This window comes from Lutjanus erythropterus, chromosome 6 (genome assembly GCF_056507025.1).
Source record: "Lutjanus erythropterus isolate fLutEry1 chromosome 6, fLutEry1.hap2, whole genome shotgun sequence".
In the NCBI taxonomy this organism is placed as follows: Eukaryota; Metazoa; Chordata; class Actinopteri; order Lutjaniformes; family Lutjanidae; genus Lutjanus; species Lutjanus erythropterus.
In genome coordinates this window covers 19,352,720-19,379,383 of record NC_139322.1, presented here as the reverse complement: position 1 = coordinate 19,379,383, position 26,664 = coordinate 19,352,720, and the positions used below count along the sequence as shown (strand labels likewise).

The 26,664-nt window shown below is 39.2% G+C and overlaps 1 protein-coding gene across 1 annotated transcript; it reads right to left on the bottom strand.

Moving 5' to 3' along the window:
* Window positions 1-1,834: 1,834 nt before the first annotated feature.
* On the bottom strand, window positions 1,835-26,451 carry esyt1a (extended synaptotagmin-like protein 1a). Its single transcript, XM_084721031.1, has 31 exons — window positions 25,695-26,451; window positions 23,207-23,248; window positions 20,316-20,450; window positions 19,997-20,070; window positions 19,094-19,166; window positions 18,910-18,999; window positions 18,742-18,797; window positions 16,092-16,212; window positions 15,706-15,882; window positions 14,422-14,504; window positions 14,196-14,244; window positions 13,868-13,957; window positions 13,004-13,099; window positions 12,837-12,908; window positions 12,679-12,765; window positions 12,320-12,469; window positions 10,396-10,578; window positions 9,520-9,696; window positions 9,315-9,397; window positions 9,181-9,229; window positions 8,987-9,076; window positions 7,554-7,649; window positions 7,276-7,347; window positions 7,095-7,181; window positions 6,799-6,945; window positions 4,509-4,639; window positions 4,279-4,374; window positions 4,063-4,194; window positions 3,872-3,977; window positions 3,668-3,717; window positions 1,835-2,587 (listed from the first exon to the last, which is right to left on the bottom strand). The coding sequence occupies exons 1-31, from the start codon at window positions 26,028-26,030 to the stop codon at window positions 2,560-2,562; spliced, it is 3,258 nt and encodes a 1,085-aa protein (XP_084577157.1). The 5' UTR covers window positions 26,031-26,451; the 3' UTR covers window positions 1,835-2,559.
* Window positions 26,452-26,664: the final 213 nt, after the last annotated feature.

The window sequence follows — 26,664 nt, the reverse complement described above, 5'->3', positions numbered from 1 at the left end:
TCACTTATTCTGAGGCAATGTGTCTTTGTATGTTTGGTAATTAAAAAGGCAATAAACAAAATAGCAAAAAAAAAACTTTTACAAACCTCAGTTTCAAAAAAGCACAGAGGCTGTGTAAAACATAAATAAAGAGAATGCAATTATTTGCAAATGCTTTTCGACCTATGTTCAACTGACTGCAGCAGAAAGACGAGATGTTCAAATGTTCAAACTGATCAACCTAATTGTTTTTGTAAATATACACCTATTCTGAATTTGATACCTTAAGACATTTCAGAAAAGTTGGGACAGGGGCAACAAAGGACTGGGAGAGTTCAAAGAAACACCTGTTTGGAAACTTCAACAGGTAAACAAGTTAATAACAGCTAATAGTATCATGATCAGGCAATGACAGGAACATCCTCCAAAGGCTCAGTTGTTGATAAGCAAGGATGTGGTGAGGCTCACCACTTTGTGAAAAACTGAGAGTGTTTCTAAACGCACACTTGCAAGGAAATTAGGGATTTCACCATCTACAGCCCATAATATCATTGAAAGATTAAAAGAATCTGGAGAATTCTCCACAGGTAAGGGGCAAGGCTGAAAACTAACATTGAATGTCTACGACCTCTGACCCCTCAGACACAATTTGTCACTTAATTTTCAAATGGAATTTAAGACTCTGTCAAGCAAAGTTAAAACCGTGTACCAACAACACTCTTCTGAGATGGACTGCTGGAGAATGTGCTCTGGTCCACATTTCAAAATCACTTTTGGAAATTATGGAAGTTGCGTCCTCTGGGCTAAAGGGGACCATCCAGACGTTCAAAGGTCAAAAGTCAGAATCTATGACAGTATGGTTGTGTGTTAGTGCCCATGGCAGCTTGGAGCAACATATGCTGCCATCCATATGTCTTTTTCAGGGACGTCCCTGTTTATTTCAGCAACACAATGCAAACCCACATTCTGCATGTGTTATAAGAGCATCGTTTCTTAGTACAAGAGTTTGGGCTTCCTGCAGTCCAGATCAAAATACAACAGCAGAGACCCCAGACTGTTGAGCAGCTGAAGTCATATATCGAGCAAGAATGAGAAAGAATTTCACTTTCAAAATTTAAATAGTTAGCGTCCTCAGTTCCCAAACACTTACTGAGTGCTGTTCAAAGAAAAGGTGATGTAACACAGTGGTAAACATGCCCGTCCCAACTTTTTTGGAACGTGTTGCAAGCATCAGAATTAATGTATATGTTAAAAAAAACAATAAAGGTAATCAGTTTGAACATACATTATCTTGTCTTTGTACCGCATTCAGTTGAATATAGATGATTTGCAAATCATTGCATTCTGTTATTAGTTTTACACAGCCTCAATATTTTTTTAAATTGGGATTTGTACACAAAAATGAAGTCACAAAACTGGTTTGATTCATGAGAGTGCAAACTTTAATCAACAACTTCAGCAGATATATGATGATATGTTTCAAATAATGTCAAAGTTCAGCAGTTTTCTTCTTCAGTTCTGGCCATTGACATATATAATTAATTTAATTTTACTATATTATTATAGTTTTAATTTTATATTCTTGTATATTTATTTTATCTATTTACAGTCAATGGTTCTGACACTTAAACACTATTTTCTTTCCATTACCACAAATCCATGTCCAGGCCTTTGTGGTAAGGTGACAGCAGCGAGCTGTCCTCCTGCTGGCATACAATATTTGCTTTCTTCTCATTTGGTCACAACTGTTTTTGCTTGAAAAATAAAGTATAAAGATGGCAGACAGCTTCAGCAGCCTGTTGCATCTGGCACTACAAATACAAAGAAGCGTGGCTGTAAGAACACCAGCGATGTGTTTTCAGTATCTACAAAGTTTTCTTTTCATAAAAGCACAGTGATTTAGACTCTGCTTACAGTATCATACACCTCTGTTATCAGTGGTAAATATGAGGGTCTGTTTGTAATACTTTAAGAGAGCTCTGGTTAAAACATATAAAACTTCATTTGGAACATAATTCATAAACACTGACAAATTGTGCACAGTTTTGTAATACTTAAGGCAATAATATAAACACATATAAACAAAGTAATATTGGGAATTATTTGAAGATTGTAAAAAATAAAATTTAAAAGAATCTCTTTGTGTTGTGTTGGATGCTGTTAATCCATAAAGTATTGTAATTCCCCAGGATATTAATCACAGCATAAGCCCTTTTGTAAATAAGATTCAAAGAGGACTTTGACATGCTTTTGAACATATAGAAACTTGGTCGGTTGTGCAACATAGTTGCCTTGTTATCAAATATCTATTCAGCCAAAATATTCTAGTCTACTGAAGAATCTGTCCAAGACAGCATGAATTCAGCACAGTTAACACTTTATGGATGATAAGCTACATGTGAAGTTTCTTCTCATAAATACTGATGGACTGCGTCTTTGTGGAGCAGATATTCCAACGATTTTTTTTTCTTCAGTGATGGTGGAAATTTTCATTTAAGCTGAATATACAAACACACTAATCACAGATCACAGAAGCAACACTTAATGTAATATAGAACTTCGGACCAAGCATCAATTCTTCTAGTTGGTCTCGGCCACCAAATCATACCTGGAAAAAACAGAAAGGAGAAAATCTGTTGTTTAGACAGTCATGAAGAAAGTAATATTTGTAAAAGCAGAGTACTGAGAACTTGTGAAAACATCTGGTAATTAAACAGAATAGAACTGTTCTAGAACAGAAGAAAGCGGCTCTAGAAGAGACAGTGGAACAGTAATAGAACAGAATATTTATACATATATTGTTTCATGACTTGTGTGGTGATATTCAAATGCACCAGGTTATGGATATTATGCATTTTAATTTGACATTTTCCATTTATGTGAACTTTTCAACAGATTTGGATATAAATAATACCTCATTTTGTAAAATATCCCCCCCTCCAAATCTATTTTAATCTAACCATTTGGCAGTACCACAGCCTCTGCCGCCCACTAGATGGCAGTCTGAGGCCCACTGGTTGATAATGGCCACCTTATTGGATATTCCCCCTTGCCTCTGCCAGTCTGGGACAATTTGATTTGCCTGAAGCCACATAACCACATACCCATCCCATGGACATATATACTTAGATGCAGCATTGGCCTTTGGATCGTACATCAACATCATTATCTGGAAACAAATACAAGTAAACTGGGGAGCTGCGTTTTTTCTGATTAAAAAGCCGTGAAACATTTACATTTACAACATTGAATCATTTTCATACTCAAGGGCTTATGATCTATGTGGAATAAATTAGACAAAAACAAAAACTTTTTTCCTAGTCCATGTAGATCATGAACCCTTGAATATAAAAGCGACTCATTAAAAATCGTTGAGGAATGTAAATGTCAGTTTTTATCCAGAAAAGCTCCCCCATTTACATGTATTTTTGTTTACAGGTCAGTCTTGGTCAGTCCAATATGGCGACGATGTTGAAGGGTCTACGTGCATATGTCTTTGTCCCCAGATGACAGTCATTAAGACCCTGAGGCCTACAAGCCAAAATGCATTGGTCTAACAAAGTTGTTCTATATAATACAAGAGCTGCTGGAGTTTAACCACTTTATCAAAGAATATTTGAACATGAATGTGCTGATACAGCTTTATTATGGCACATGAACAGGGTTCAGTAGCTGTTTAAATTATTACCATTGTGTGACACCAGCCTTGAGGTCAATTTGGTCCAAGTCCAGCTGCAACTGAGAGCAACAAGGAAAGAAAAAAAAAAAGATGTTTCTCATTTGGTCATCTACTACTACTACTACACCACTACTGCACAACAATACCAAGGAAGTCATGTGATGTTTTCGGCAATAACTAAGTACAATTCGGATGTGAGTGATGATGATATACCTTGCCAATAAGCTCTCTCTCTCTGCTCATGAAGGAGACACTGTTCTTCACAGACAGGTCCAGTCTTCTCTGTATGGACTCCTCCAGAGAGAAATCAAAATCAAACCTACAGAAAGAGACCAAGAAAGGTCGGTCAATTATCCCCCTCACACTTCTTTCACTATCATGACTGTCTTGCTTGTTTGTCGCACCTCTCGTTGAACTCTGGGTTGAGGTCTCTCTTCTTGGTGGCAGTTCTCCTCTTGGTCGTAGCCTTTTTATCAGGCAGCAGGATGAAGGAAACGTAAGGGTCTGCCCCGTCTTTAGAGCAGGCTGCCAAGGCTCTGTGGGTGCAAAGTCACAACAGTATGTTGGTACTGAGATCTCCGAGTCAAAAATGTGGAAATAAAGAGGCGAGGTGTAGATACCTGCAGGAGTGAACAGTGATGTAGAGCCTGCTCTCCTCTATGGAGTAGCCCACAGTAAGCTTCACCTGGCCTACTGAGGCCACGTTATCACCAGCACTGAGGACACAGTGTGGAAAACATGATTATTTGAATACTTTTGAGAAAAACAGAAAGAAACCAGGATGAAATAAACCGGAAAACAGTCCACTACCCTGATAACTGCTATGTTTACAGTGGAGGCTGGGACTCACATGGAGAATGCATTTCTCTGTCTGATGTCCAGATGAGAGGGAACCCATCTGGGAATGACATTGTCTCCACTGATGTCACTGCCTGCCTCCCCTGGAGCCCTGCGACACACTGCCAGCTGAGTGTCCAAGATCTACAGGACATATGGAAATAGAAATAATCACTGCTGTATAATCATCTTTTACCTCATATTTGAACAGGATTAAAATGTACAGACTTGCTATACAGACAGACTTACGGTGCACTGTAACAGCTGATGTTCCTTCTCACTATGTCACCTCTTGGCCAATTTATATGCAGTTATGGAATAAATTTCTTCTGCTATTCTGGCAATACTCAGCTGTCTTTCTTTATCTTTACAACACAACAGCCAGACAGCACATTTTCACTCACCCACTCCCTTCACTGTTGACTGTACAGATTGGATTTTTTGTAGTAAATAAATTATGTCTTTTATTATGTACTTTACCAGTGAGTCCATGCACTAGTCTAAGAGCCGGGCTGTAACACTGTACAGGCAGATGATTACAAATCTAGAGGGCTGCTTGTCATGATATTTCATGCAATTTCCTGCTGCCAAATTCTGAAAAAAACTGCTGGTCACTGGCACCGTGGAACGTAGACACCAGTTCAATCATGCAACAGTGTGATTTCTCAATGACGAACAGCCAAGAATCTTGGTGTTACGTTTCATACACTCCTTTTTGATCAGCACATTAAAGAAATCACAAAGATTGCCTTTTTCCACCAATGCAACATGGCTAAAATCAGGTGTTTGTTGTCCATGGCAGATGCAGAGAACGTAATTGACACCTTTGTTTCATCCATACTTAATTATTGTAATGGTTTGTTGTCTGGTCTGCTGCGTGCCAACACTGAAAGTCTTCGACACCACTTTACAGTACAACTATCTGAGTAAATGATTTATAAATGGTTTATAGTTAGGTTATTAATGAGGTTGTAAACACTTTATAACTCATTAATAAGCTGTTTCATTACATTAGATAAAAAAGCCCACAGTGACCTATTGTTTGTCAAATAGTGAGTCCACATTTATGCTGTTAAGCCTCGGATACTATCAGATAATTGTTAAGAAATTGCCAGCATATAACCACTGTCAGCATAAAGTTTCATTTGGCATCAGATTAACATATCAAATTACCAAATTCATACACTAAGACTTTGGCAATATTGCTTACTGTACACTGACATTTCCTTTTTTCATTTTGCTAGTTAGAAAAGTGGTAACTGGATCTAGCAAAATAGTGAGCCCACATCAATGCATGTATGAAAACTATATTATAACTTGCTTATATCTGCATAGTTGTATAATGCTTTTGAAGTGTTTACAAACTAATTAATAACCTACTCATAAACCATTTATTGTAAAGTGGTACTGAGCTACCGAGTGGTTCAAGATGCTGCAGCTAGAATCTTAACTAAGAAAATTGATCATATTAAACTATATCTAAGCTTGACTTCACTGGCTCTGTATTCATGTCAGATCAGACTGCTTCTGATGGCTTTAAAAAATGGAAATGGGCTTTCCTTGTCCTATCTCGCGAATCTCATTAAATCTTATATCCTATCCCTTGCTCTTCAGAATACTGGGCTCCTATGTGTCACCGGAGTTAAAAAGCAGTCAGCCGGCAGCAGGGCCTTTTCCTGTCGTGCCACCTTTCTCTGAAATAACCTCCCTGCTGACACTGTGACTCTGCTGAGGCCTTTATATCCAAACTTAGAACTCATTTGTTTGCTTAACTTTCAATTAGTGCTTATTCTTAGATTAGTTCACACTTCACACCTGATACCAATATTTATTTTGGTGTGCCATTCTCATTCTTGAATCTTTTAACTCTTTTACTTCTTGTCCATATTTGTTCTGCTGACAAAAATAAAGCTGTAAACTTCCTAATGACCACTGTGTTTCTCTGATCCTCTATTTTGGTTTCTGTTCTGCTCTGTACATGCAGCATATTTTGCATGCCTGTCAATTCTTAGAGAGGGATCCCTCCGCTGTAGCTCTTGCTGAGGTTCCTCCCTTCCTTTTCCGTGTTAAAAATTTCTTCAGGGAAGTTTTCCATACCCAAATTGAAGGTCTAAGAACAGAGGTTGTTGTATGCTGTACAGATTATGGGGCAAATTGTGATTTGTGAATTTAGGCCATATAAATAAAATTTGAAAAAACACGATTGATGCAAAACAGAATTAATAACAAGACATTACTCACATGGGCACATACTACAGTATATTAGTGGTGTAGAGAAAATAAACAGGGTATATTTTCAGTACCTTGAGCACGACCCTCAGTAATATCTGGCTTTCTGGCAGCGCTCCATCCAGACTGAGCCAGCGATCCAGCACCAATCCCGGCTCAACCAGCACCTCTCTGAGAGGAAGTGTCAAGGACCCAAGGGCCTGGCCCCAGCTGTGGGAGAGCTACACACAAATATTGTCCAGTCAGCCTTTTATCATATCTGTATAAAATGTCAGCTTTCACATCCTAAAAAAATGCATGAATTATCACTACTTATCTGCTTTTAAGCTAAAAAGCGGAAATTCAGGTGCTGTTAACCAAGGTCTCTCACCTTCACTGTGAGTGTTTCATCTCTGGGGTCACGAACCAAAAAGTGAAAGGCTTCGTCCCACCGGGGGGATGTGGAACGCTCACATATCTTGGGAAAGAAGGAACAGAAGAATTTAATGACAGCACTTTTCTTCTGTTGCATTTACAAGCTCATGTAAGATGTCATGATCCTACAACTGTACCTTGGTTCTGTGTGAAACACTTTTCAGGAGAATTTCAGCACCAACCTTTGGCTCCTTTCCACTCTTCTTCAACTGAAATCACACACCAAGAAAACTGTACTACAAAAACTGTAGTCCACGCTATTTAAAGCACATATTACACCACCAGTGTTGTGCAGTGTTTTATGCAATACACTGCCACTAAAAGCAACTGTTGTATTTCTGTACTCCTTTGAGTAGGAAAAAAACATCACAGTAAACAATAACAGCTCCCCAAGGACTCATATGCATGATCTCACCGGCAGGCCATGGGCACGCTCCACATACACAAACAGCATAGCTGCTGATGGCACAGCTTTGTTCTGGTACGACTGCTGGGCCTGGTACTGCAGGATCTGTAGGAAATTATGTCCCACAGTGACAGAAAAAGAAGAGGGAAAGTGAGAGTTTTTGTAAGACTTATTGTACAACAAGAAAGTTGTTTTGCAACACCACCAAACAAAGATAAGAACATGAAAAAAATAATCTACGCAAAGCATCTGCAAAGATAGAAATGACATGACTTAACAAACTGCCTACACATGCAAAGTTCCTCACTGCAAAAGTCGTTCTTTTTCCTGCTGATTAAAAACTGTTTGCATCAGCCATAGCAACCAAACAAAAGTGCTAAAAACAAGAGTACCAGACTCTCACAATAGAAGAGGCAGCATTTTAAAAGTGTCTGGCAACACACAGTCCTTGTTCTGTGCAAAAATGCTTTGCATCAGTTAAAAAGAGGCTTCAGCAGATTGAGTTACACAAATCAAGTAGATATCATATTGCTGCTGCTCCCAGACAGAAACAATTCTTTCATTGTACATATAGCATGTGAGCACTTTATTAAGACAGACTTGTATAATTCTGTATATGTCCTTTGAAGAGGGAGAGATATAAAGGTTCTTCATTGCTTTAATTCAAAAGACTCATTATACCATGTCCTCTAGCTGCTCTACATGGCTTATCAAGTGAATCATTATTACAAGTGGGAAGTCCATAAAATTTAACGAAAACTGTCCAGGTAGGAATTTAAGCGCTGTAGGCAGGAAGGCAGTTACTAGAAATTGGTTTAGCAAGAAACTTGATGACTGGATTGACATAATTTATGATTTTTATGATTTATGATTTTCTTAATTTATGATAGAAAGACGCAACCATTTCTGTGAACCTGCAACGGGATACGTGTGCAAAAATATGGGAAAATATTAGCTTTTATATTAAACCTGTTCATCACTTGTCTAATCCTTTGCTTTTTAGCATCATCAACGTGCACCAAGGTTCTGGTTCCACTTACCCAAGTTTTGCAGCCTTCAAACTGGGTCAAGTTTACCATGTTTGTGAGAACATGAACCTCTTGTGGTATTTATAACCTTGTAAGTGGAATTTTTCTGAAAGCTTTGTGTGTACCAGTCATGTACTCAACTTCCTATGTTCTAACCACAGCTGTCATTTGAAGGCAGCATTCTGAGTTTCATTTTCCTTTCATTCTTATACCTGTGCCCTTATTATATTAATTTACTTGTACTTATTTACTTTTCCATTAATTATTATTGCTCCATTGATTACTACCCGTTTTTGCAGTTGTTTAAAAAAGTTATTAACAGTCAAGGCTTCTATGTTTTATTACAATTACTACATTATTTGTATGTCATCATAATAATAGTAATATATAAAATAAAGAGGGTAAATATGTTACCTGCTCCAGTCTGGGCAGGTCAGACACTCTGGGCAGCCATTCCAGCACCAGGTGAACTCGACCTGACTTCACATCATTCAGAGTGTACCACTGTCACAAGAAAGGCACAGAAGTGTCAGTTTTACAATACAAATAAAAATGTAACCATAAATGTTATTTGTTAAATATTATCTGTTAGGGTATCCTTCACACACCGTATCGATGAATTGTGCACTAATGATATCTCGTAGGTTAAGCTTGAACCTGCAGAGACAGAAATCAGTCGATAAATTATTCTCCGTGTGGTCAGATATGCTGTGGCAGTTTTATTTGTAATGTCTGGACGAACCTCCCGAGGAAGTCATCCTGATCGATGTCCTTATCGAACAACTCAAACTGGATCTCCTGACCAGGAAGCTGCGTCAAGATCACCTAAATCATCGACAAAAATAAAATAAAATCTTCATTTAAGCCTAACATTTTCATCAGATTAGCAGGAGAACTAACAACTCAAACATTAAAGTATTAAAGTTATTAAGTATTAAAGGAAATACCTCATAGAGTTCATTCCAGGTGGGGTTGAGGTTTTCCTTGATGGTGTGGCTGCGATAAGTGATACCAGCCACACGGATCTTCACGTAGGGGTCACTCTTCCCCTTCACCATGCCCCCCATGAAGTTGTCCTTCGCTATCAGGTTCTGGGCCTCCACCAGATGGATACGCAGAACTCCCTGTGAACAGAAAAAGGACACAGCTATGGATGATAAACTTGTAAATTTCGGTATGATACCAATATTTTTTGTTATGGGTAAGTATTTTTCAAAATAATACAGGCCATCAAGCAAATATGAGTACGATTAAATTAAAATGTGCTATGTACATGTCTATTTTACAGAAATACTTAATAAATACAATAAAATGAGAATAAAATAAATGAATAAATATAGTTTTTTTTCCTTATAATTTTACAACTTTCAGGATGTGTTGTAAATGTTTGAAGAAGCTATTCGTGTTTCTGCCATGTGGCTTTTCCTGTCGCAAATAATGGGTCTTGCTGTATTTTTAGCTAAAGGTGAAAGTAGCACCATGTCATGCTGTGTTTCCTTTCTACCAGCCTCTCACAAGTTTGATGCCAAAGTGTGTGACTGTCCACAGCTACGAGCTCAGTTCTCATGTCTCGTGGGTTTCTAGAGTCATGTGAGACAGGCCAGCAAAATAAAAGTGCCAGGGATGTTTATTGGCACAAACATTTTACAAAAGTACTGAAAACATTTGGAAGTGATGGAGCCACCCATGATTTGTATTTATATAATGTTATTATCAATCTTTTTTTTTTTTTTAAGATGTCAACCCTAAAAGAGCAGCTTGTGAAAATGTGTGTGTGATAAGCTGAGTGGTGCAGTTGTTTGGCCGTAGGTAACTATTTTTACCTCAGTTGCAAACTCTGGGTCGGGTGTGGTGTTCTGTGGTCGTGTCGGTGGAGGTTTAGCCAACCCGCCGGGTCCCATAGGGTTAAGCTCTGATGAGATTCCCCCATGGCCCATTCCGGACCCCGAGGCTGAGGGCCGAGGAGACGGAGTTGCAGGAGTGGCTTCATCACTGAGCCACAAAATCTAGTAGGAAACAAAAAAAAACAGTGATTATGTTAAATATGCAAAAGCAGTAAAACACAGAACAACACTCTCTCATGCTTATTCACCACATTCTAGTGAGATTTTTCCAGTTGAAAAGATGTTTAAAGAATGACTTTGGTCCCAGAGTGTGAAGTACATGTGCAACTTTTACACAGTGCAGCATATTTCTTTTCAATATTTTTCTCACCTGTATATATAGCATACTAGAATGCAAATTATGATGTGTAGCAGAGCACAACAAACTTTTATTTCTATTTTTACAACATTATTTGTACATTATTCTTAATTAATCAATTCTTCTTATAATTCTTTAACTTTTTAACCTTTAAGTCAAATTCCTGTGTACCTTGTATGTCAAATAAAGCGATTCAGATTCAGATTCAGAGGAGTCAAATCTGTAACCAATACAACTAAGGTACTTCTGCATGTGCAACATTGTAGCCGCATTTTAATGTAGACATTCAAACCAAATATCAACTAAAAATCTTCTGAAATCGAGGTTGGTGCTCAGTGGGAGAGAAGAGAACGTTTAAGTTTCTGCTTTTCTGTTTCTGCATTTATGAGAACCACATGTTCTCACAGGGACAGAGATATAAGGCAGACATGTGGATGGTCTACTTTATGTTCAGTTTTTGTGTTTGGGGTTGAGTTCAGACATGTAAAGGGGAGGAGTTCAGGATTAGGAATGTAAATTTGTGGGTCAACATGCGAGAGTACTTTATAACCTCTTGATCTTACATTCTTTAGTCTCAAGTGTCATGTCTAACAGGATCTCATTTCCATGGTTAACAAACACACACAGAGTGATGGTACTGTAAGTTTGAACTGGAGATCTCTGAGTTTTTGAAGTGGTAGTTGTGAGTGTGATACTGAAGCATCTGCCCGAGGCCACAGAGGTCCTTTGGGAGCTGGTGGCGTTTCAAAGTCTTGCACACATCCAAAAAAAATTGGCTTGAATCCACATCTTACTTATTTACAACTCCAGAGGTTCTCAATCTTTTTTTCAGCCAAAGACCCCTTACAAGACAGAGAATACACTGGGGATCCCCTCATGTGTGTCTCTTGGAATAATTTGGCATAGCCTATTTTTGTTATATATTAAAAATATTTGCTCCACAATAAAACGGATTACCCATAAAACAATGCAACTGTCATCAATTCAGTTAGCTGCAAGCAACACTGTACTGTACCTAACCCAAATATCAAAGGCAAATCAAGGGAAAAGGGCTAATTTGAAGTGCATTTCAGAACATACACTGATCCACACATCAAGAGAACATGTTACATAAGCGAAATAACACACAATCTGGCAAGACACTGCAGGCAGACAGGACGGATTATGTCTGTCCGTCCAATTCAATAAAGTCACAGTGGAAGACTCATCACTGTACTTCTGTATTTCATTGTACCTCATTTGTTGTGACTAATCTGTCCGTCTTTGTAATTATTGACCTCCGGCTGACCGTATTGTTGTTTCCACGGTAACAGGAGTTGTGTGCTCGGCAGGAGCAAAGATTTATGGATTTGTTAGATTAGAACGTAATCTATGAACTATTTTAAAGTTAAAAATCTAAATATTATTCACTTGAGTATGAATCATTTGTAAAAATATATATATATTTTCAATATCATGACGATTACAATGAATGACTGTAAACTGTACCCGACACATGTGCATGTGCACAAAGAAAGACTCCAAGTCTGTATGTGAAATACCAACCCTAAGCACAATTTTGACGTAGATGCGGCTGGCAGACCCAGAGTTCTCCAGCTGGAACCACTGGTCCATGGTGAGTTCAGGGATCGCCAGAATTCGGGTCAGAGGGATTGTCAGACTGCCCAGGGACAGAGCACGGTCATCGTCTTTCACCTGATTGAAAAACACAGATGTGGAGCAGCGAGAAAGGCCATAAACAGGTTAAAATGAAATAAATTACAGCAAATAAGAGGAAACATTGATTAAAACCAGGGGGAAAATCAATATTGTATTTAGTGTACTAATCACGTTGGGAGTAATTTATGTAAAATCTTTGCCGCTGCTTTAATTGGTGTGCTCAATCATTACTGATAATTACTCACTTGAATGTCAATGTCTTGTTTGCGAGGATCCTGAATAAAGAAGGTGAAGGCATCCTCCCACACAGGGTTGTTGGTCCCATAACAAGTCTGCAGATGAGAGGCAGAAATGTTAATTATGCTCAGAATTTGGTTTAATTGACTGAGAAAAATTTACTCACCTTGCTCTCTTTAGTTGTATCCTGAATGGAGATCTGTACCATGGGGCTGGGGTCCTTATTGCCTTTTCTCATCTACAAAATTGAAAAAAAAAAAAACATCACTGTAGGTAACAAATGAAAAGTGAGTGCAACGCACATGAGAGAGTCTTAAATAATGATTATCTTACCGGCAGATCGTGACCTTGATCGAGATAGATGGCGAGGATGGCGACAGATGGAGGGTCAGCCGTCTTACTGGTCAAGTTCTGGTTGTTCTGAATCACCTGGAAGAAGAACAACGACCAGAAGCAACGCACATGTCAGCAAAATCATCTGAGACTCCAAAAACCCACTGACCACCAACAATTTTACCATTTTCATACTAAAGATGAGTTAATGAAGAATGTGTTATTGACCGACTGACAGTTTTAGACTGATGTTATTACTTATTACTTTATTAAAAGAGGCTGACTTGGAGTCTAATTCTACCATAAAAACTGTAAATATACTATAAAAAATTACTCAGTTTTTGTCACATATATATGCAACAATTGCTAGGTAATATGTATCATGATGTCATCCAGTGTCATGTCTCTATTTTCATCATATGACAACTTTGACGAGTCAGAGCGCTATCCATGTTTCTGACAGCTCTCTCTTTGACTTCTCTACTTTCCCAAAACTCACTGGACTGTGAAATGCAACATATTGTTGGGAAAATCTATAATACAGGTATAATGATGTGTGTGTGTGTGTGTGTGTGTGTGCATCATAAATAGTACCTAACAGGTGTGTCACAACTACATAACATAGTTAAATAAATAGACAGTTGAGTAAATATCAAGAAGAACAGACTGTGTCCTGGTTGTAGAGTGGTAGAGTTCATACCATGTAAACACAATGTTCCTGGTTCAGTTCTGGCCAGGAACCTTTGTCACGTGTCATCACCCTCTCTCACCCTCTGCTTTCTGTTCTTCTGTCTCATATTTTATCCACATCACTACCCAAAGACCTACTTCTTTGAACAGCATGAGTCTGTGCTGTAGACTCACCTCACTCAGTCTGTCAGCAGAGGACAGCAGAGAGAGCCACTCCAGCCGGAGGTGGACGCTGCCGGATGGGACGTCCTTCAGGTTGAACCACTGTTTACAAAAAACAGAGGGCTTATTAAAGACACATTTTTCTCATCAGGCTGATTTCTTCAGATAGAAGAAGATCAGAGCAGATCACGAGGAGGCACATGGGCTCTGCAGTGTCACATGCTTACAGGATTATTGCAGATGTTTTCCAGAGTGAGACAATGAAATAACTGCATTGCTGTGCTTACTGCGGTACAATACTAAATCCAAAACCTAAAAAAGGATAAACATTACTACTTACATCATCCACTATTCGGGCCTTCTTCACAATATCAAGATCCACCTTGACCCTGGAAGAGAGACAGATAAAGAGAGATACACAGAAAATCAGTGAAGACACGAGTCAGTAAGACTAAGATGTTCAAATTTGGACAGAATCATGTCCCAACATGGCGATAATAGCAGAGATGGAAGTGACATGAGAAGCACATAGAGACAGAGTAAATGAATGAGAATGAGTAAGCTACCTCCCCAGGAAGTCATCCTGGTCTGGGTCTTTGTCAAACACTTCCACTTCCAACTCCTGACCAGGTACTTCATGGACAATCACCTGACACACACACACACACACACACACACACATAAATGGACAAATACACAAAACACAGAACAGATATACAAATATAGACACAGCCACACACAACACAAAAACACAAGGACATGCAAACAGAATCACAACAGCAGGAACTTTTCACTATTGTGTTAGGTAGATGTTAATCGTTTAAAGGACCAGTGTGCAGGATTCAGTGGCATCCAGTGGTGAGCTTGCAGATTGCAAACACCTCATCTCACTCTCCCCCTCTAAGTGTGTAGGTGGCTGCAAAGTTTGTGCAAAACACAAAATGTCAAATTAAGAGCCAGTGCTTCATTTGTCCATTCTGGGCTACTGTGGAAACTGGGGTTATTGTAGTTAACTAAAACTAAAGTAAAAACTAAAACTAGGCATGAAAAAAAAAAACACATTTTAGTTTAAATAAGAAATAAAAATAGACAACATAATAAAAAAAAACCTAACTGAAATGATCTATTTACAAAAAATAACCATGTACAGGAGATGTCTTCAGTCTTTGTCACTTTCGTCAAAGTTGTCAACACATGCATGAGGAGGCATTGGTGCATACAAGTTTATCGTCTCTACCAGGTGTAAGCATGAAGGAGATAATAAACTTCTATACACATGTGCCTATATTACAAAATAAATGTATCTTATATCCAAATATAATTTTCAGGCTGCCTAGGGAAGACCTGCACTCTACTGAGTGCACTCTTCTAATTTAGCAATTAAAAACAGCAGCTTTTTTTTTTTTTAGGTGATTATACACCAATGAAAACAAAATTACAAATATTATATTAAAGTTCTGCCATTTTGTGCCAATAAACCTTCTTTAAATCTTACACACTGGACCTTTAATATACATGTTCAGTGTTTGGTTCAACTTTCATAAACTGCAAGAGACAATAAATGTGTCCATGAGCAAGCAGTTTTCGTAAGAGCTGCTTATCACACCAACAGTGGCTTCCTGCTACCAGAGAAGAAGATAAAATCTCCTTAGACTGTTTATCTCTGTCACTGACATATTTACTACAAAGACTTCTCAACACAGTCCTTATGAAGCAAGGACACCAACACCAAGCTGTAACTTTTAGTGCACAAACTGATGGGAAGTGCAACACTTGACTATAAAGCCATATAGCTCATGTTTCTTTCAGCTCAGTTTGGGATATATTTTCTCTCTCCCAGTCTGTCTCACCTCGTACATCTCTCTCCACTGAGGGTTCAGGTTGCTGTCCACATGATGAGAGGTGAAGATCTGGGTTCCCACACGCAGAACTGCGTACGGATCTGACTTTCCGTCGATTAATCCCCTGATGACTGTGTCCTTGGCAGTCAGGTCCTCAGCCTCCAGCAGGTGGATACGCACAACTCCCTAATGTGCCCATTAACATGAGGGAAAACACATGCATGTACAAAGAAAGTCAAAAAGTTAGTCAACATATTTGCTCACAAAACATGTTTTTCATTCACAATGAAAATATGCTTGAATTTGAATGTGTTTGCTTGTAACTTAAATGCTGAGACAGACTGAGTCTGTGTGGCTCCGTGTTTGTCCAGGCCGTTCATGATTGAGACAGTTACCCTTGGGAGAGGGGAGCGGAGCTGCGCAACGTGCAGGTCGGCCACCAGGGGAACAGTGAGACGGTTGGGGAGCACCAGGTGGGAGGCTATTGCATCCATTATCATAGTGTCCGATATGGCACTGCAAATGAATGCCGGGACGGTGTTGGGGACACACAGGGGAAGGACACACGGACAGACAGACAGACAGAGGCTATATACTACTGCTGACCATATGAACATGCATAAATAACATGATATTCAGGTTGTCAGAGACAAAGCCAACAGGAGGCACCCGTTGGCTAAAGATGAGGACATTTTTCTGTGAAATCATGTTGGCTGATGTATCTGAAGGAGGAATACAATTAAAATATAATGACAAAGTGTCATTGAAAGTATTGCCAGAGAGAACTAATCAGTAAGTACACCTCTGACAATGCTTTAATTGTATTGTCATAGGTATAGGCCTATTATATAAGATCAAAACACACAGTGTAGAATCAGCCACTGTATTATATTTGCATCATTCCCATCTGTCACACCAACCAAGTTTATCTTCATATTCTTTTTAACTGTACTGTGGTTGATTCTACATTGCTGCAGTCTGATCTTACATAATGGACCTTAAAAACTACCTTGATATAAATGCATGGAGTCATAATATACATACTGAATAAATACACATAAGAACACCAGTATGGCATAAAGTTTAAAGGGAAAATTCGGCACTTTTCATGTGGATGTCCCATCAGTGTTGATTGTAAATGTAGACAACTGAAGCAATAAATTCTGAGGTCCTATATTGACCAATAATATTGAGGTCTTATGCTGCAAAGTCTATTGTTCTTCCTGCATCCAGTTATGTCACTACAGAACTACAGGCTACTGCGGCTTGGATTTCTAGTCTCTGCCCTTAGGTTGGCAGGAGTATTTTTGTCACCTTATGCTATGTTTTGGCCAACAATTCATAGCTATAAGCCATGGTGGTGATACATGGCAACACACAAGCTCATCCACAATGCATCCTGGTACACTGAGGCACTGCTACATGGCTCCATAAGCAGGAAAACACAGTTTTTTTTTTTTATCAATATAGCAAAACTGAGGAATTTATTGCTTCAGTTGACTACATTTGCCGTCACTACTGACTGAACATCCACATGAAAAGCGCTGAAGTTTTCCTTTAACAAGTTACAAGATAAAGATAATACTTTGTTCTTATTATCAATAAATGCCATGAAAAAAACAAAACCAACAATGTGTTATTCTGTCTGTCAGTACTTTCAACGTCTCTAACCTGTCTGTGGTACTCAGCCCCTTGTTTCTGGCCTGAAGTGTCAACTTGTTGCACTTTCTTTCCATATTCAGGTTATCAGTGAACTCAGCGGAGTGAGCAGATTCAATGTTCTGGACTCAGGCTAATTCTTTTCTACAAAACGAGTCAGAGAGACTGTTTTACTGCTGTATTCAAATGTGTCAGATATAAATCTCTATTAAAAAAAATGTGCATAATGTGCAAAATGGATCACTCCCTTTTACATGTGTGCTGACATGGCTGTGTGGGATGTGGTAGGACCACTTATGCAGATGTTGTGGCAGAACCCTGCAGTGAGGAGCTTTTGGCATCAGGTAAAATCAAGATTGCCTATTCTGGATGTGAAAGCACCCCGAGTAGAAAATATACAGTCATTGCTCATGTGTATTATTACAACGTATTATTATAATGTATTGAAAATCATACAAGCCAAACTGGTTTAGTATTGAGAACTGGTTAAAAGACTTCATGGTGCGGGCAGCCTCAGCCCTCTTTGAATATGACCATTGAGATTATGGACTGTGGATCTCCATGGAAAATATGCTACATGATTGCATTGTAATTGATCTGCACCCCCACTGCTTTTTTGTCTGCTTAGATCTGTTTGATTTTGTATTGTATGGTGTTGTATGCCAATGTTTTTTTGTTATATATATTAATTCAAAAACTATCAATAAAAAATATATAAATAAAGGGAGTCACAAATATATATATGTTCATTATTTTAAAACAGGCAAAGTCATTTCTTAAAACAGCTAGGGATTATAGTTTTTGGTAGAGGTTACTCAAACAGGAGTAGATAGTGGATTTGTTGGTGACTATTTTCAGACGAGAATTAATACTGATTTGGTGCTTTATTGAGTTTTTTAGGAGTGTGTGTGTGGGACTGACTACACTGTAGTGCCCTTGTTTGTGGTAATGAAGTTAAATGTCATCCACTGCAACAGCGTGACTCATTTATGTGTTTTCAGTATGTCTTGGACAACAGTGGAGCTCTGTGGCACACGGGAATCATCTACAGTATATCAAGCTTTGGTTGGTTATTTTTAATACAAACAGTTCAGTGTCGGTTTTTGTCTTTTCACAGGATTTGTTGACAAGAACAAAATATAAGTTATCACCACACAGATCTATCACAGAACGGAAAAACATCCACGATTCTAGTGGCTAAAATAACAAATTCTTTGAAATGTGTTTGTCACGCCCCAAAAACTTTTTGCACGTTACAAAACTTTGTCAGCTCACCTCCACAAACAGCCACTCCTCATAAAAAAAAACAACTAAAAACAAACACAACAAATCAATACAGCCACACCCTAAAATACATCTACACAGAGCCGTATCATATAAACTTACTTCAGTCCAGGGATGTCTAACAGGTTGGTGAGTCCAGTCCAGTTGATGTCCAGTTTCTGTGACACAGATGAAAGTGAAGACATGTGAATAGATACGTGTAGACCTCAGATATCAATGCTGCACAAAACTCAAAACTAATCAGATGTAGTTCAGTGGTGCAGCACTCACAGGCCTGCGGATGAAGAACATTGTGATGGCTCCGACCAGCGGCACGTCTCCGATCAGAGGCTCGAGGATCACACGCAGCTTCCCATGGAGCTACAGAGAGAAAGTGTAATATCGAGCGGATGTTTTGAGGCCACTTAACTATGATTAAGAACGGAAAAATCTTTATATAATATTATTCTTCTACCTGCACTCCTTTCACTCCGGCTTTGCAAAAGTACTTTTTGATTTCTACGTTGATCTCGACGTCACCGGCGTAGCTGCAGGTAGAAGAGTGGAGACAAGTCCAGAGACACATGTTTAACCAAGAGAGGCAGCTGCTGTGAGTTATGATAGAGCTGTTTTCTTTATGTGTTGAGTCAACAACGATCTGCTGCTGTAACAGACAAGAACAAACACTATTCTACTTTCCCAAGAATAAAGGTGCTAACTACAACCATAGAGGGTTCTTCTGCTTGTCTCCATAACAGAACACTTTTTGCACCTTTTACAAATGTTCCGCTTGGAAGCCTTTCAGAGTTCTACCCACAACCCAACATAAAGGGTTACACCTCAAACCACTAAAAGATTTGACCCAGAACCTCTAATGAGAGGTTCTAAATGACAACCCTTCTTTGGTGCAATGGTTCCACCCTGAATCCTCTCTGGGGGTTCTATCCAGAATCCTTCCCCCTTCTAAGGGTGCTAACAAGAACCATTCGGGATGTTCTACCAAGAACTCAGGGCGTTCTACTTAGGAGGTTCTATTGAGAATCCTTTTATATCATGGTACTCTTGATGAAAAACTACAATTATTTCAAAAACTCTTGAGGTCTTTCCTCAAAAAAAGTTCTTTAGATAAAAAGTCTTCTTTATGGAACCCAAAGAACCCTCAACTAAACCTTTCTTCAAACAAAGGGTTCTCCAGAAGCAAATGATTCTGGGTAGACCCTCAGCCCTTCAGGGAGAACCCTTTAGAAACCCTTATTTCAAAGTGTGCGGTGTGGGACACACAGCTGAGGAATATTTCAGTGTCGGACTGGACTGACTGGTTGTTAATACAGAAGCAACAACACGAAATAATGAAAAAACAGAAGCTGTGATGTGTTACCTCAGGTACAAATCCAACATAACTTGTCTCTTATCGTGTTCTGTGTGAGCCTTCACACCGACCACCTTCAGAGCCTGTGAACACAACAGCTGCTGTTACACAAAGCAGATAATACTGAGAGAGACTTAAATAGCAAAGACACATGAAGATCATCACCTGCTGTGATGAAATCATCATCTTTATGCTTGTAATACCAGCCCTGCATTACCTGACTTGCATACATATCACCCACATTAATACCCTGGGTTCCACTGTATTTTATTAGTTGTGAAACATTGACAGGATAAATTGCTGCTTTTATGACAGGCCATTAGGGTACCTTGTCTCCTATGTTGACCTTGGTGAAGCTGAGAGTCTGCAGATGAATGCTGGAAGCACGGATGGCTGGAGCGATGGTTTCCACCAGCAGCTTCTCCAGAAACTGGCCAATAAAGGGCCAAGCCTGCTGCAGGATCTGCATCACAGAACGAATTGGTCATTTATTATTTTCCATGAAAGATTTGAACACGGGAATGAGGATTTTCTTACATATAGGATACATACAATACAAATACAAGTAGTGAAATGTTTGCATCCATAGTTATAAAAGTAACAAGTTTATGTGCATTTGTGCCAATTAATTAATGTCATCTGAAGTCAATTATGTCATTTGTGCAAAGGCTAAGTCGTAGAAAATCATTTGCTGTAAATAAGAGATAATTTACCAGAACATGACAACACATAAAAAAGGACCGTAAACAAACAAACACACTTCACAACACCATGGCCACATACTGTTTGCCTTGTAGCTAAAAGGCTTTTCAGAGACAGTTTAACAAAAACTAAATTATGAACAATGGCTCAGTGATTAATAATTCAGTGAGAGGAAGAACAAAGTAGTCGAGTTCCCCTCCAGTTATTGAGGAGAACATCATACTGATGTCAGTTCAAATTTCATAATAATTTCCTAGGAGATTCACCAGAAGGAAATGTGTTTGGCACTAATTAGAAAGAAAACACAGACTGACTGGTACACTTCCACTTACTTCATTAATTGTTAAGTTAATGTTATGGTAACATATTATGTGTAACCAAGTATTTTAGTCAGTGCACAATGCATAATTAGAAATTTGTCTACAGAAAATAATATAATTCAACAGTAACACTGTCCAGTAATGGTACATTAATTATCATGAATTCATAGATGAGTTCATGCTCAAAAAAGCATGAAGTTATTCATGTAGTACTGCATGAACTATCAGGAATGTACAACAATTAACAGTATCTTGTGACTTAATGACCAATATGTTAACTTACACAACAACTAAAGTATTTAAATCATCATGATTCCTGCATTATTAAAAATTGTCATGTCATCTACACGGCTACGTTTTCAGAACAAAAATGGACAGGGCAAAAAACTGACCAGTCACCGCAGTGCACATGCCTTGAAGCTTTGTAATCATCATTAACTAAACATTACTTCCTCATGACATCATCATGTTTGAGGCTCTTCAAATAAAGTCAGCCCTCCTTTATATTTAGAAATTATGTATGAAGAAAAATACAATTGCAAATGAGATCATAATTTTGGACATTGCAATTACGTCCAGTGTTCATTATTATGAACACTGAAAAATGTTGTGGTGCTCCCTCTCATATTGTGGCTGTTTCTGGTTAATCCTTCAGTGTGGCGCTGTTGCAAATGGTTCACAATCCAAATGTTGAGTAGTTTAGAAAACGTTACAGGTAACATTACAACCTGAAAAGCAGTGGATTATTTTCTGCTTCATTAAATCAGTGGATCCTAATCTTGTACATTGCATATTCACTCTGTCTAATACTTCAGCGTAACACTAGAGCACCAGGTAGGCGAGACCTCCCAATCATCACTGATATTTCTCACACCGTCACCATTAATCACATGTTATTCATCAGTGTTGGAGGTGGACAGGTCACCACTTTATTTGACAGACATGAGGAAGTCATGAGGAAGTAGTGTTTAGTTAAAGTGAATGGATGTGCACTGCTGTGAGTGTTCAGGTGTTTTGCACTGCCCCTTTGACTCTTGACTTACCAATGAAGAAACACATTAACATTAATAATTCACAAATCAATCACTTATTTTGAGTTGGTAAAACATCCCAAGCGTAGCACTCACACACAAAAAAAATCATAAGTGATGATTGAAAGAGATTATGTTTACATGAGTCTTTATGTTTTATTTGATAAATTAATTTATATTGATTCTGTGATGAACTGAGTCAGTGTATCAGTGTTAAAACTCAACACAGTGTCACACTTGTGTTGACTTCAGCATTTCAGTGTGAGGTGTATGTATGTATGTAAGAGCGAGGTGCTAAGTTCTGTCAGTTACTGTTCACTGATCCTCTGACCTCCATACTTGTCATGAGACTGGTGATTCTAGCAGGCTACAGCCGCAGGAGGGTCTCCTCCTATACATCATTCATGATGCAGTTACAAACATGCAGTTATGAATCATGCATTCTATACTGCAACTCCTCAGAGGCTTTTTCACATGCATTACTCACTGCTCATTTTCCTCGCATGTACTAATTTCTACAGGTTGTCAAATATAATAAAAGGCGAGAACATTTCAGGCCTGGTGTGTGTTTGTTTACGGTTGCAGACGGAGAGGAGGATGAGCAGCCGGATCACATGTCAGGAAGTCTGGAGGAGGAGAGATGTGGGCTGTGGAAAGATGAGGCCAACAAATTGCCATCCTACAATCTGTGCTTCTGTCACTGAGTTCATTACATTTTTCTCTCCAGAAGGGCGCTTTGTGTTATTAGTATTCACATCCACACTCGCCTTGTGCTGATGTGAGGTTACTGTACTGACAGAGACAAAGAGCTCTGCGATATGATCTGAGCTGCTCTCCCTGCCTCTTAATTACACCAGTAGATAATGTGCACTGATGGAGAGGCTGCAACGGGAGCCGGGTCACTTAGAGTCCACACAAGTGCTTTTTATCTTTGTATTAAAAATGTGAGGCGGGAGCTGCTGTTGTAGTTACTCAAGTGAAGCACGAACACCTTATCTTGAAATCATTGTTGTTTCCTTTGCATTGCTCAGACAGTCAGCTGAATGAAGCAGAGCAGTCCATCATCATGCAAAATGCTGAGGATGATTCTTTAAAAATTATGAGTTTCTTAATGCAAAAACACACACATGCAGATATGCATAAGTCTGATGGGAAAAACAACGCACCTTATTCAGCCACTCCACTTTTTCCACATCTGGAAAGTTGACCTGTGGACAAGAAATATGGGTCAGGCATGAGCTCAAATATGACACAGTAGTGTTAAAAGACTTCTGAGCAGAGGAGTTAAAGTACTTGAGATGATTCTGTTAGTAATATTTTTCTGAGCATGTGGAGTAAGCAGAAATTATTTTTTAAAATATACTTTTGGGCTCTTATGCTTATAATGATAGTGCTGAAGTGAAGACAGGAAAGGCGGGGGGGGGGGGGGGGTAACATGCAGCAGACAGGCATTCCCTGTACTTTATATAGTGGTGTTGCTGCTATGTTGCTAAAACATGGTAATTCACTGGGTATCCCTAAAAACACAGTATGTCACTGCAATGTTGTAACTGCAAAGGTTCCTTTATTTATGATGTAGCAACATTACTGCAACACTACCCTTAAAAAGTTATGTTGCAGCAACATTCATGACAGATGTCATAACATGGTTATGACAGTATAATGACAGTCTTATGAACATCCTCCCATAGCCTAACTTTATCTGGTTCTTCTAATAAATGTGTAAAGATGTAAAGAAAGCATTTTTTCTTCTCTTTTTTATTAATATATTCACTTTGGTGTTGGTTTAATGACTTATGTTTTTATGTTTTATATGCTTGTATTCATTGTGATTGCGTAAATGTCATTTTTTGCAAATGCATCATGGGGAGGGTAGATGGGGTTCTGTTTAAATGTGTCTATTGTGGAACTGCACCTTGCTTTATTGTGTTCTTGAGAAGAAAATCAAGAAATAAAGATAGATTTAAAAAAAAAGAAAAGAAGGCAGCATTTCTACTTGAATACATAATTTCCCCAGTTTTTACCTATGAAATATATCATGTATCTGTTTGCACCTTTAAATTATAATAAGTATAGAGAGACCACTGGCCTAACGACTAATTCTGTCCCTGCCAAATATTCAGGAAACCATCAATCACACATCAGCCTTTCCCCCAAACCACAGAGACATGAGATCTCGAGATTGAATCTATCACACACACACACACACACACACACACACACACACGCACACACACAGTTTATTCTGTCTTGCTCTCTAGCCAGATATGGTGGTCCTGGTTACTGCTTCTGCTCTGAAGGATGTTTATGAGTCATCAGGTTTTTGGAGCCAGATAAGGTCAACGGCAGCTCTACTGTAGGGAAACGGGAAGAGGAAACACTCACACAGAGAATCTCTCTTTTTGCTTGACAATTGCTTTTCTTAAGTACGGGCGTGAGTTTTACGGTCCAGTGTAAGGTCTAGTGCAAGGTCTCCTCAATAGTCATCTCACTCTTTCAACTACAAAGATCTCATCTGACATGTTAATTCACATTCCTCAGTAGTGTGGCAGCAGTTCAGACTAATTCCCCAGGTACTGCACAGTGCACATTAGGAATGTCTAAATATGGGGCTGGTCAGGGACAGGAGCAAAATACTGTGAACAAAAAGAACAGTCATGCACATATTTATGTGAGGGTTGCCATGCAGCAGTAGCCTCCCTGTGTATTAATGCATAAATGTGTCCACTTAAGAATTCAGGAGCTTCTAAGCGTTGAGTGATGACATGTATTCTGCACATGCATGTTAGAATTGTTAACCCCCTACTGTTACAATTCCTCCCACCAGAGGCATTAAAACATTAGAGTCTTCTGCTCATCAGTGAAAATATATTAATCGTATAATTAATTAGTGCACACACTATATAAAAAAAATGACAAGTGTATTTCAAGTAGTCAGGTAGTTATAAAGGAATGTGTAGAACAAGCAGGAATTCACAATAGCTGTGACCAGTTATAGCAAAGTATATACACACTAGGGCTACACAAAATGGTACAAAAGTCTTATTGTGATTATTTTGACTGAAATTGCAACATGCAATATGATTAGTGGGAATTATCAGTTTTGCATTACAATTTTCATTTTTACTGAAAAAAAAACAAACTATTAAAACTGTGATGATGTAATGTTTGTTGGGGTCCGTTCCAAACAAATATGTTTTATTTATTTATTTATTTTTTACATCTGGAGAACAAGGTTTTTAGGCCAGGTCATCTCTGCAACACTACAGTACTTCTTTATAATGCTGTTGTCATGAGTTACTAAAATGTCCTTTGGCTCATGACCAACCTTTCAACATAATCTTGCCACACCCCCTTTCAGTGAACTCGCCTCAACACACACCTTCGCTCACACTCACTCACCAAATTTCAGCATCCTAATGCAAAAACTGTGACCACCAAAAGGGTGGGGAATTGTTGTGGACCAACCAACCAACCGAATCACCTACAGAGAGTCACAGCTAAAAATGTTACAATTGCCCCCAGTCTCCCCTAATACGCATGTAAGATCCCATGACAGTGATGGAAAGTATCTGAGCTGCGAGTCAAGTTGAGGCTGACAGATGTGGCAGATGTGACAGGTGATATAAATTGACCATGGTATTCAGTTCTTACCCAGGGCGGTAAATCCCTCTTGGCTCTGAACACCTTCTCAGTGGTGAATTTCCTCTCGTTCTCCAGGAGGTACATCGCTGACTTGAGCCTCATCACTTTCTCCAGTCGACTATGTTTCCATCCCATGTAGATCATCAGCCCGAACAGCACCACGCTGATGCTGAAGCCATAATACCCGGCCAGGTACACTGGCAGAAGAGCACCGAGGCATTTTCCAAAGGACCACAGCACGCTCACGGCGCGTTCCCCGGGGGGCTGGTGGCTCGGTGAGGCCGCCGGAGCTGCGACCGTCGTGCCTCCTCTGTCCATGCCAGGCTCTGCATCCGCGGCTGGCATCACAGCAAGATCCGTTTAACTTCACTGGCTCGACCTGGCCTTCAGCTTCTGAGGATTTAGCACCGCTATATTACAGAAACCATCGAGGAATCGCCGATAAACTGCGGGCTTAATTCGCTTCGCTCGGTTAGATCATGATCACGGCTTCTTCTCTGCGCTGCGCTCCCTTCAGCTCAGCTCAGTTCCGCAGGGCACTGAAATAATCTATTCCGCGTTTCATTGACGTGTGAAGCTTCTCTCTCAGACCAGCAGAGACCAGGACCTGTGAGGGCGGGCACTGCCTCAGCCCTCCTTCACATGAAACCAGTAGAAACCTAAACCCCAGAATTAACTTGTAGCGTCACGCACCGACTCGGGCGGAGCGTAACACGGCCTGTGTGCAAAGTTAATATGTTTAGGACACGTTTCATTCAGAGTAAAATCATTATCAACATGCAAACTAAACGACATACTGTCACAGTGCACTGACTGCTCATCCTGTTATCCTTTTTTTTTTTTTTTCTTTTTTTACATAACACCGGATTAAATCCTGCTGCTGCATGCGCAAGCGCTCCTCTCCACTGCAGCAGCTTCTACTACAGAGCACGACAGCGCCAACAGGTTCATTCACAGAAATCTGCACCACCTTTCCTGC

Bases quoted from the DNA above. Each gene is read 5' to 3' on its own strand.
- esyt1a (XM_084721031.1), bottom strand. From the start codon at position 26,030: ATGCCAGCCGCGGATGCAGAGCCTGGCATGGACAGAGGAGGCACGACG. The intron at 12,766-12,836 runs GTGAGTAAATTT...TCTCATCTGCAG, and splicing joins ATACAACTAAAGAGAGCAAG to ACTTGTTATGGGACCAACAA. The intron at 3,978-4,062 runs GTGCGACAAACA...CTCTTTCTGTAG, and splicing joins AACCCAGAGTTCAACGAGAG to GTTTGATTTTGATTTCTCTC.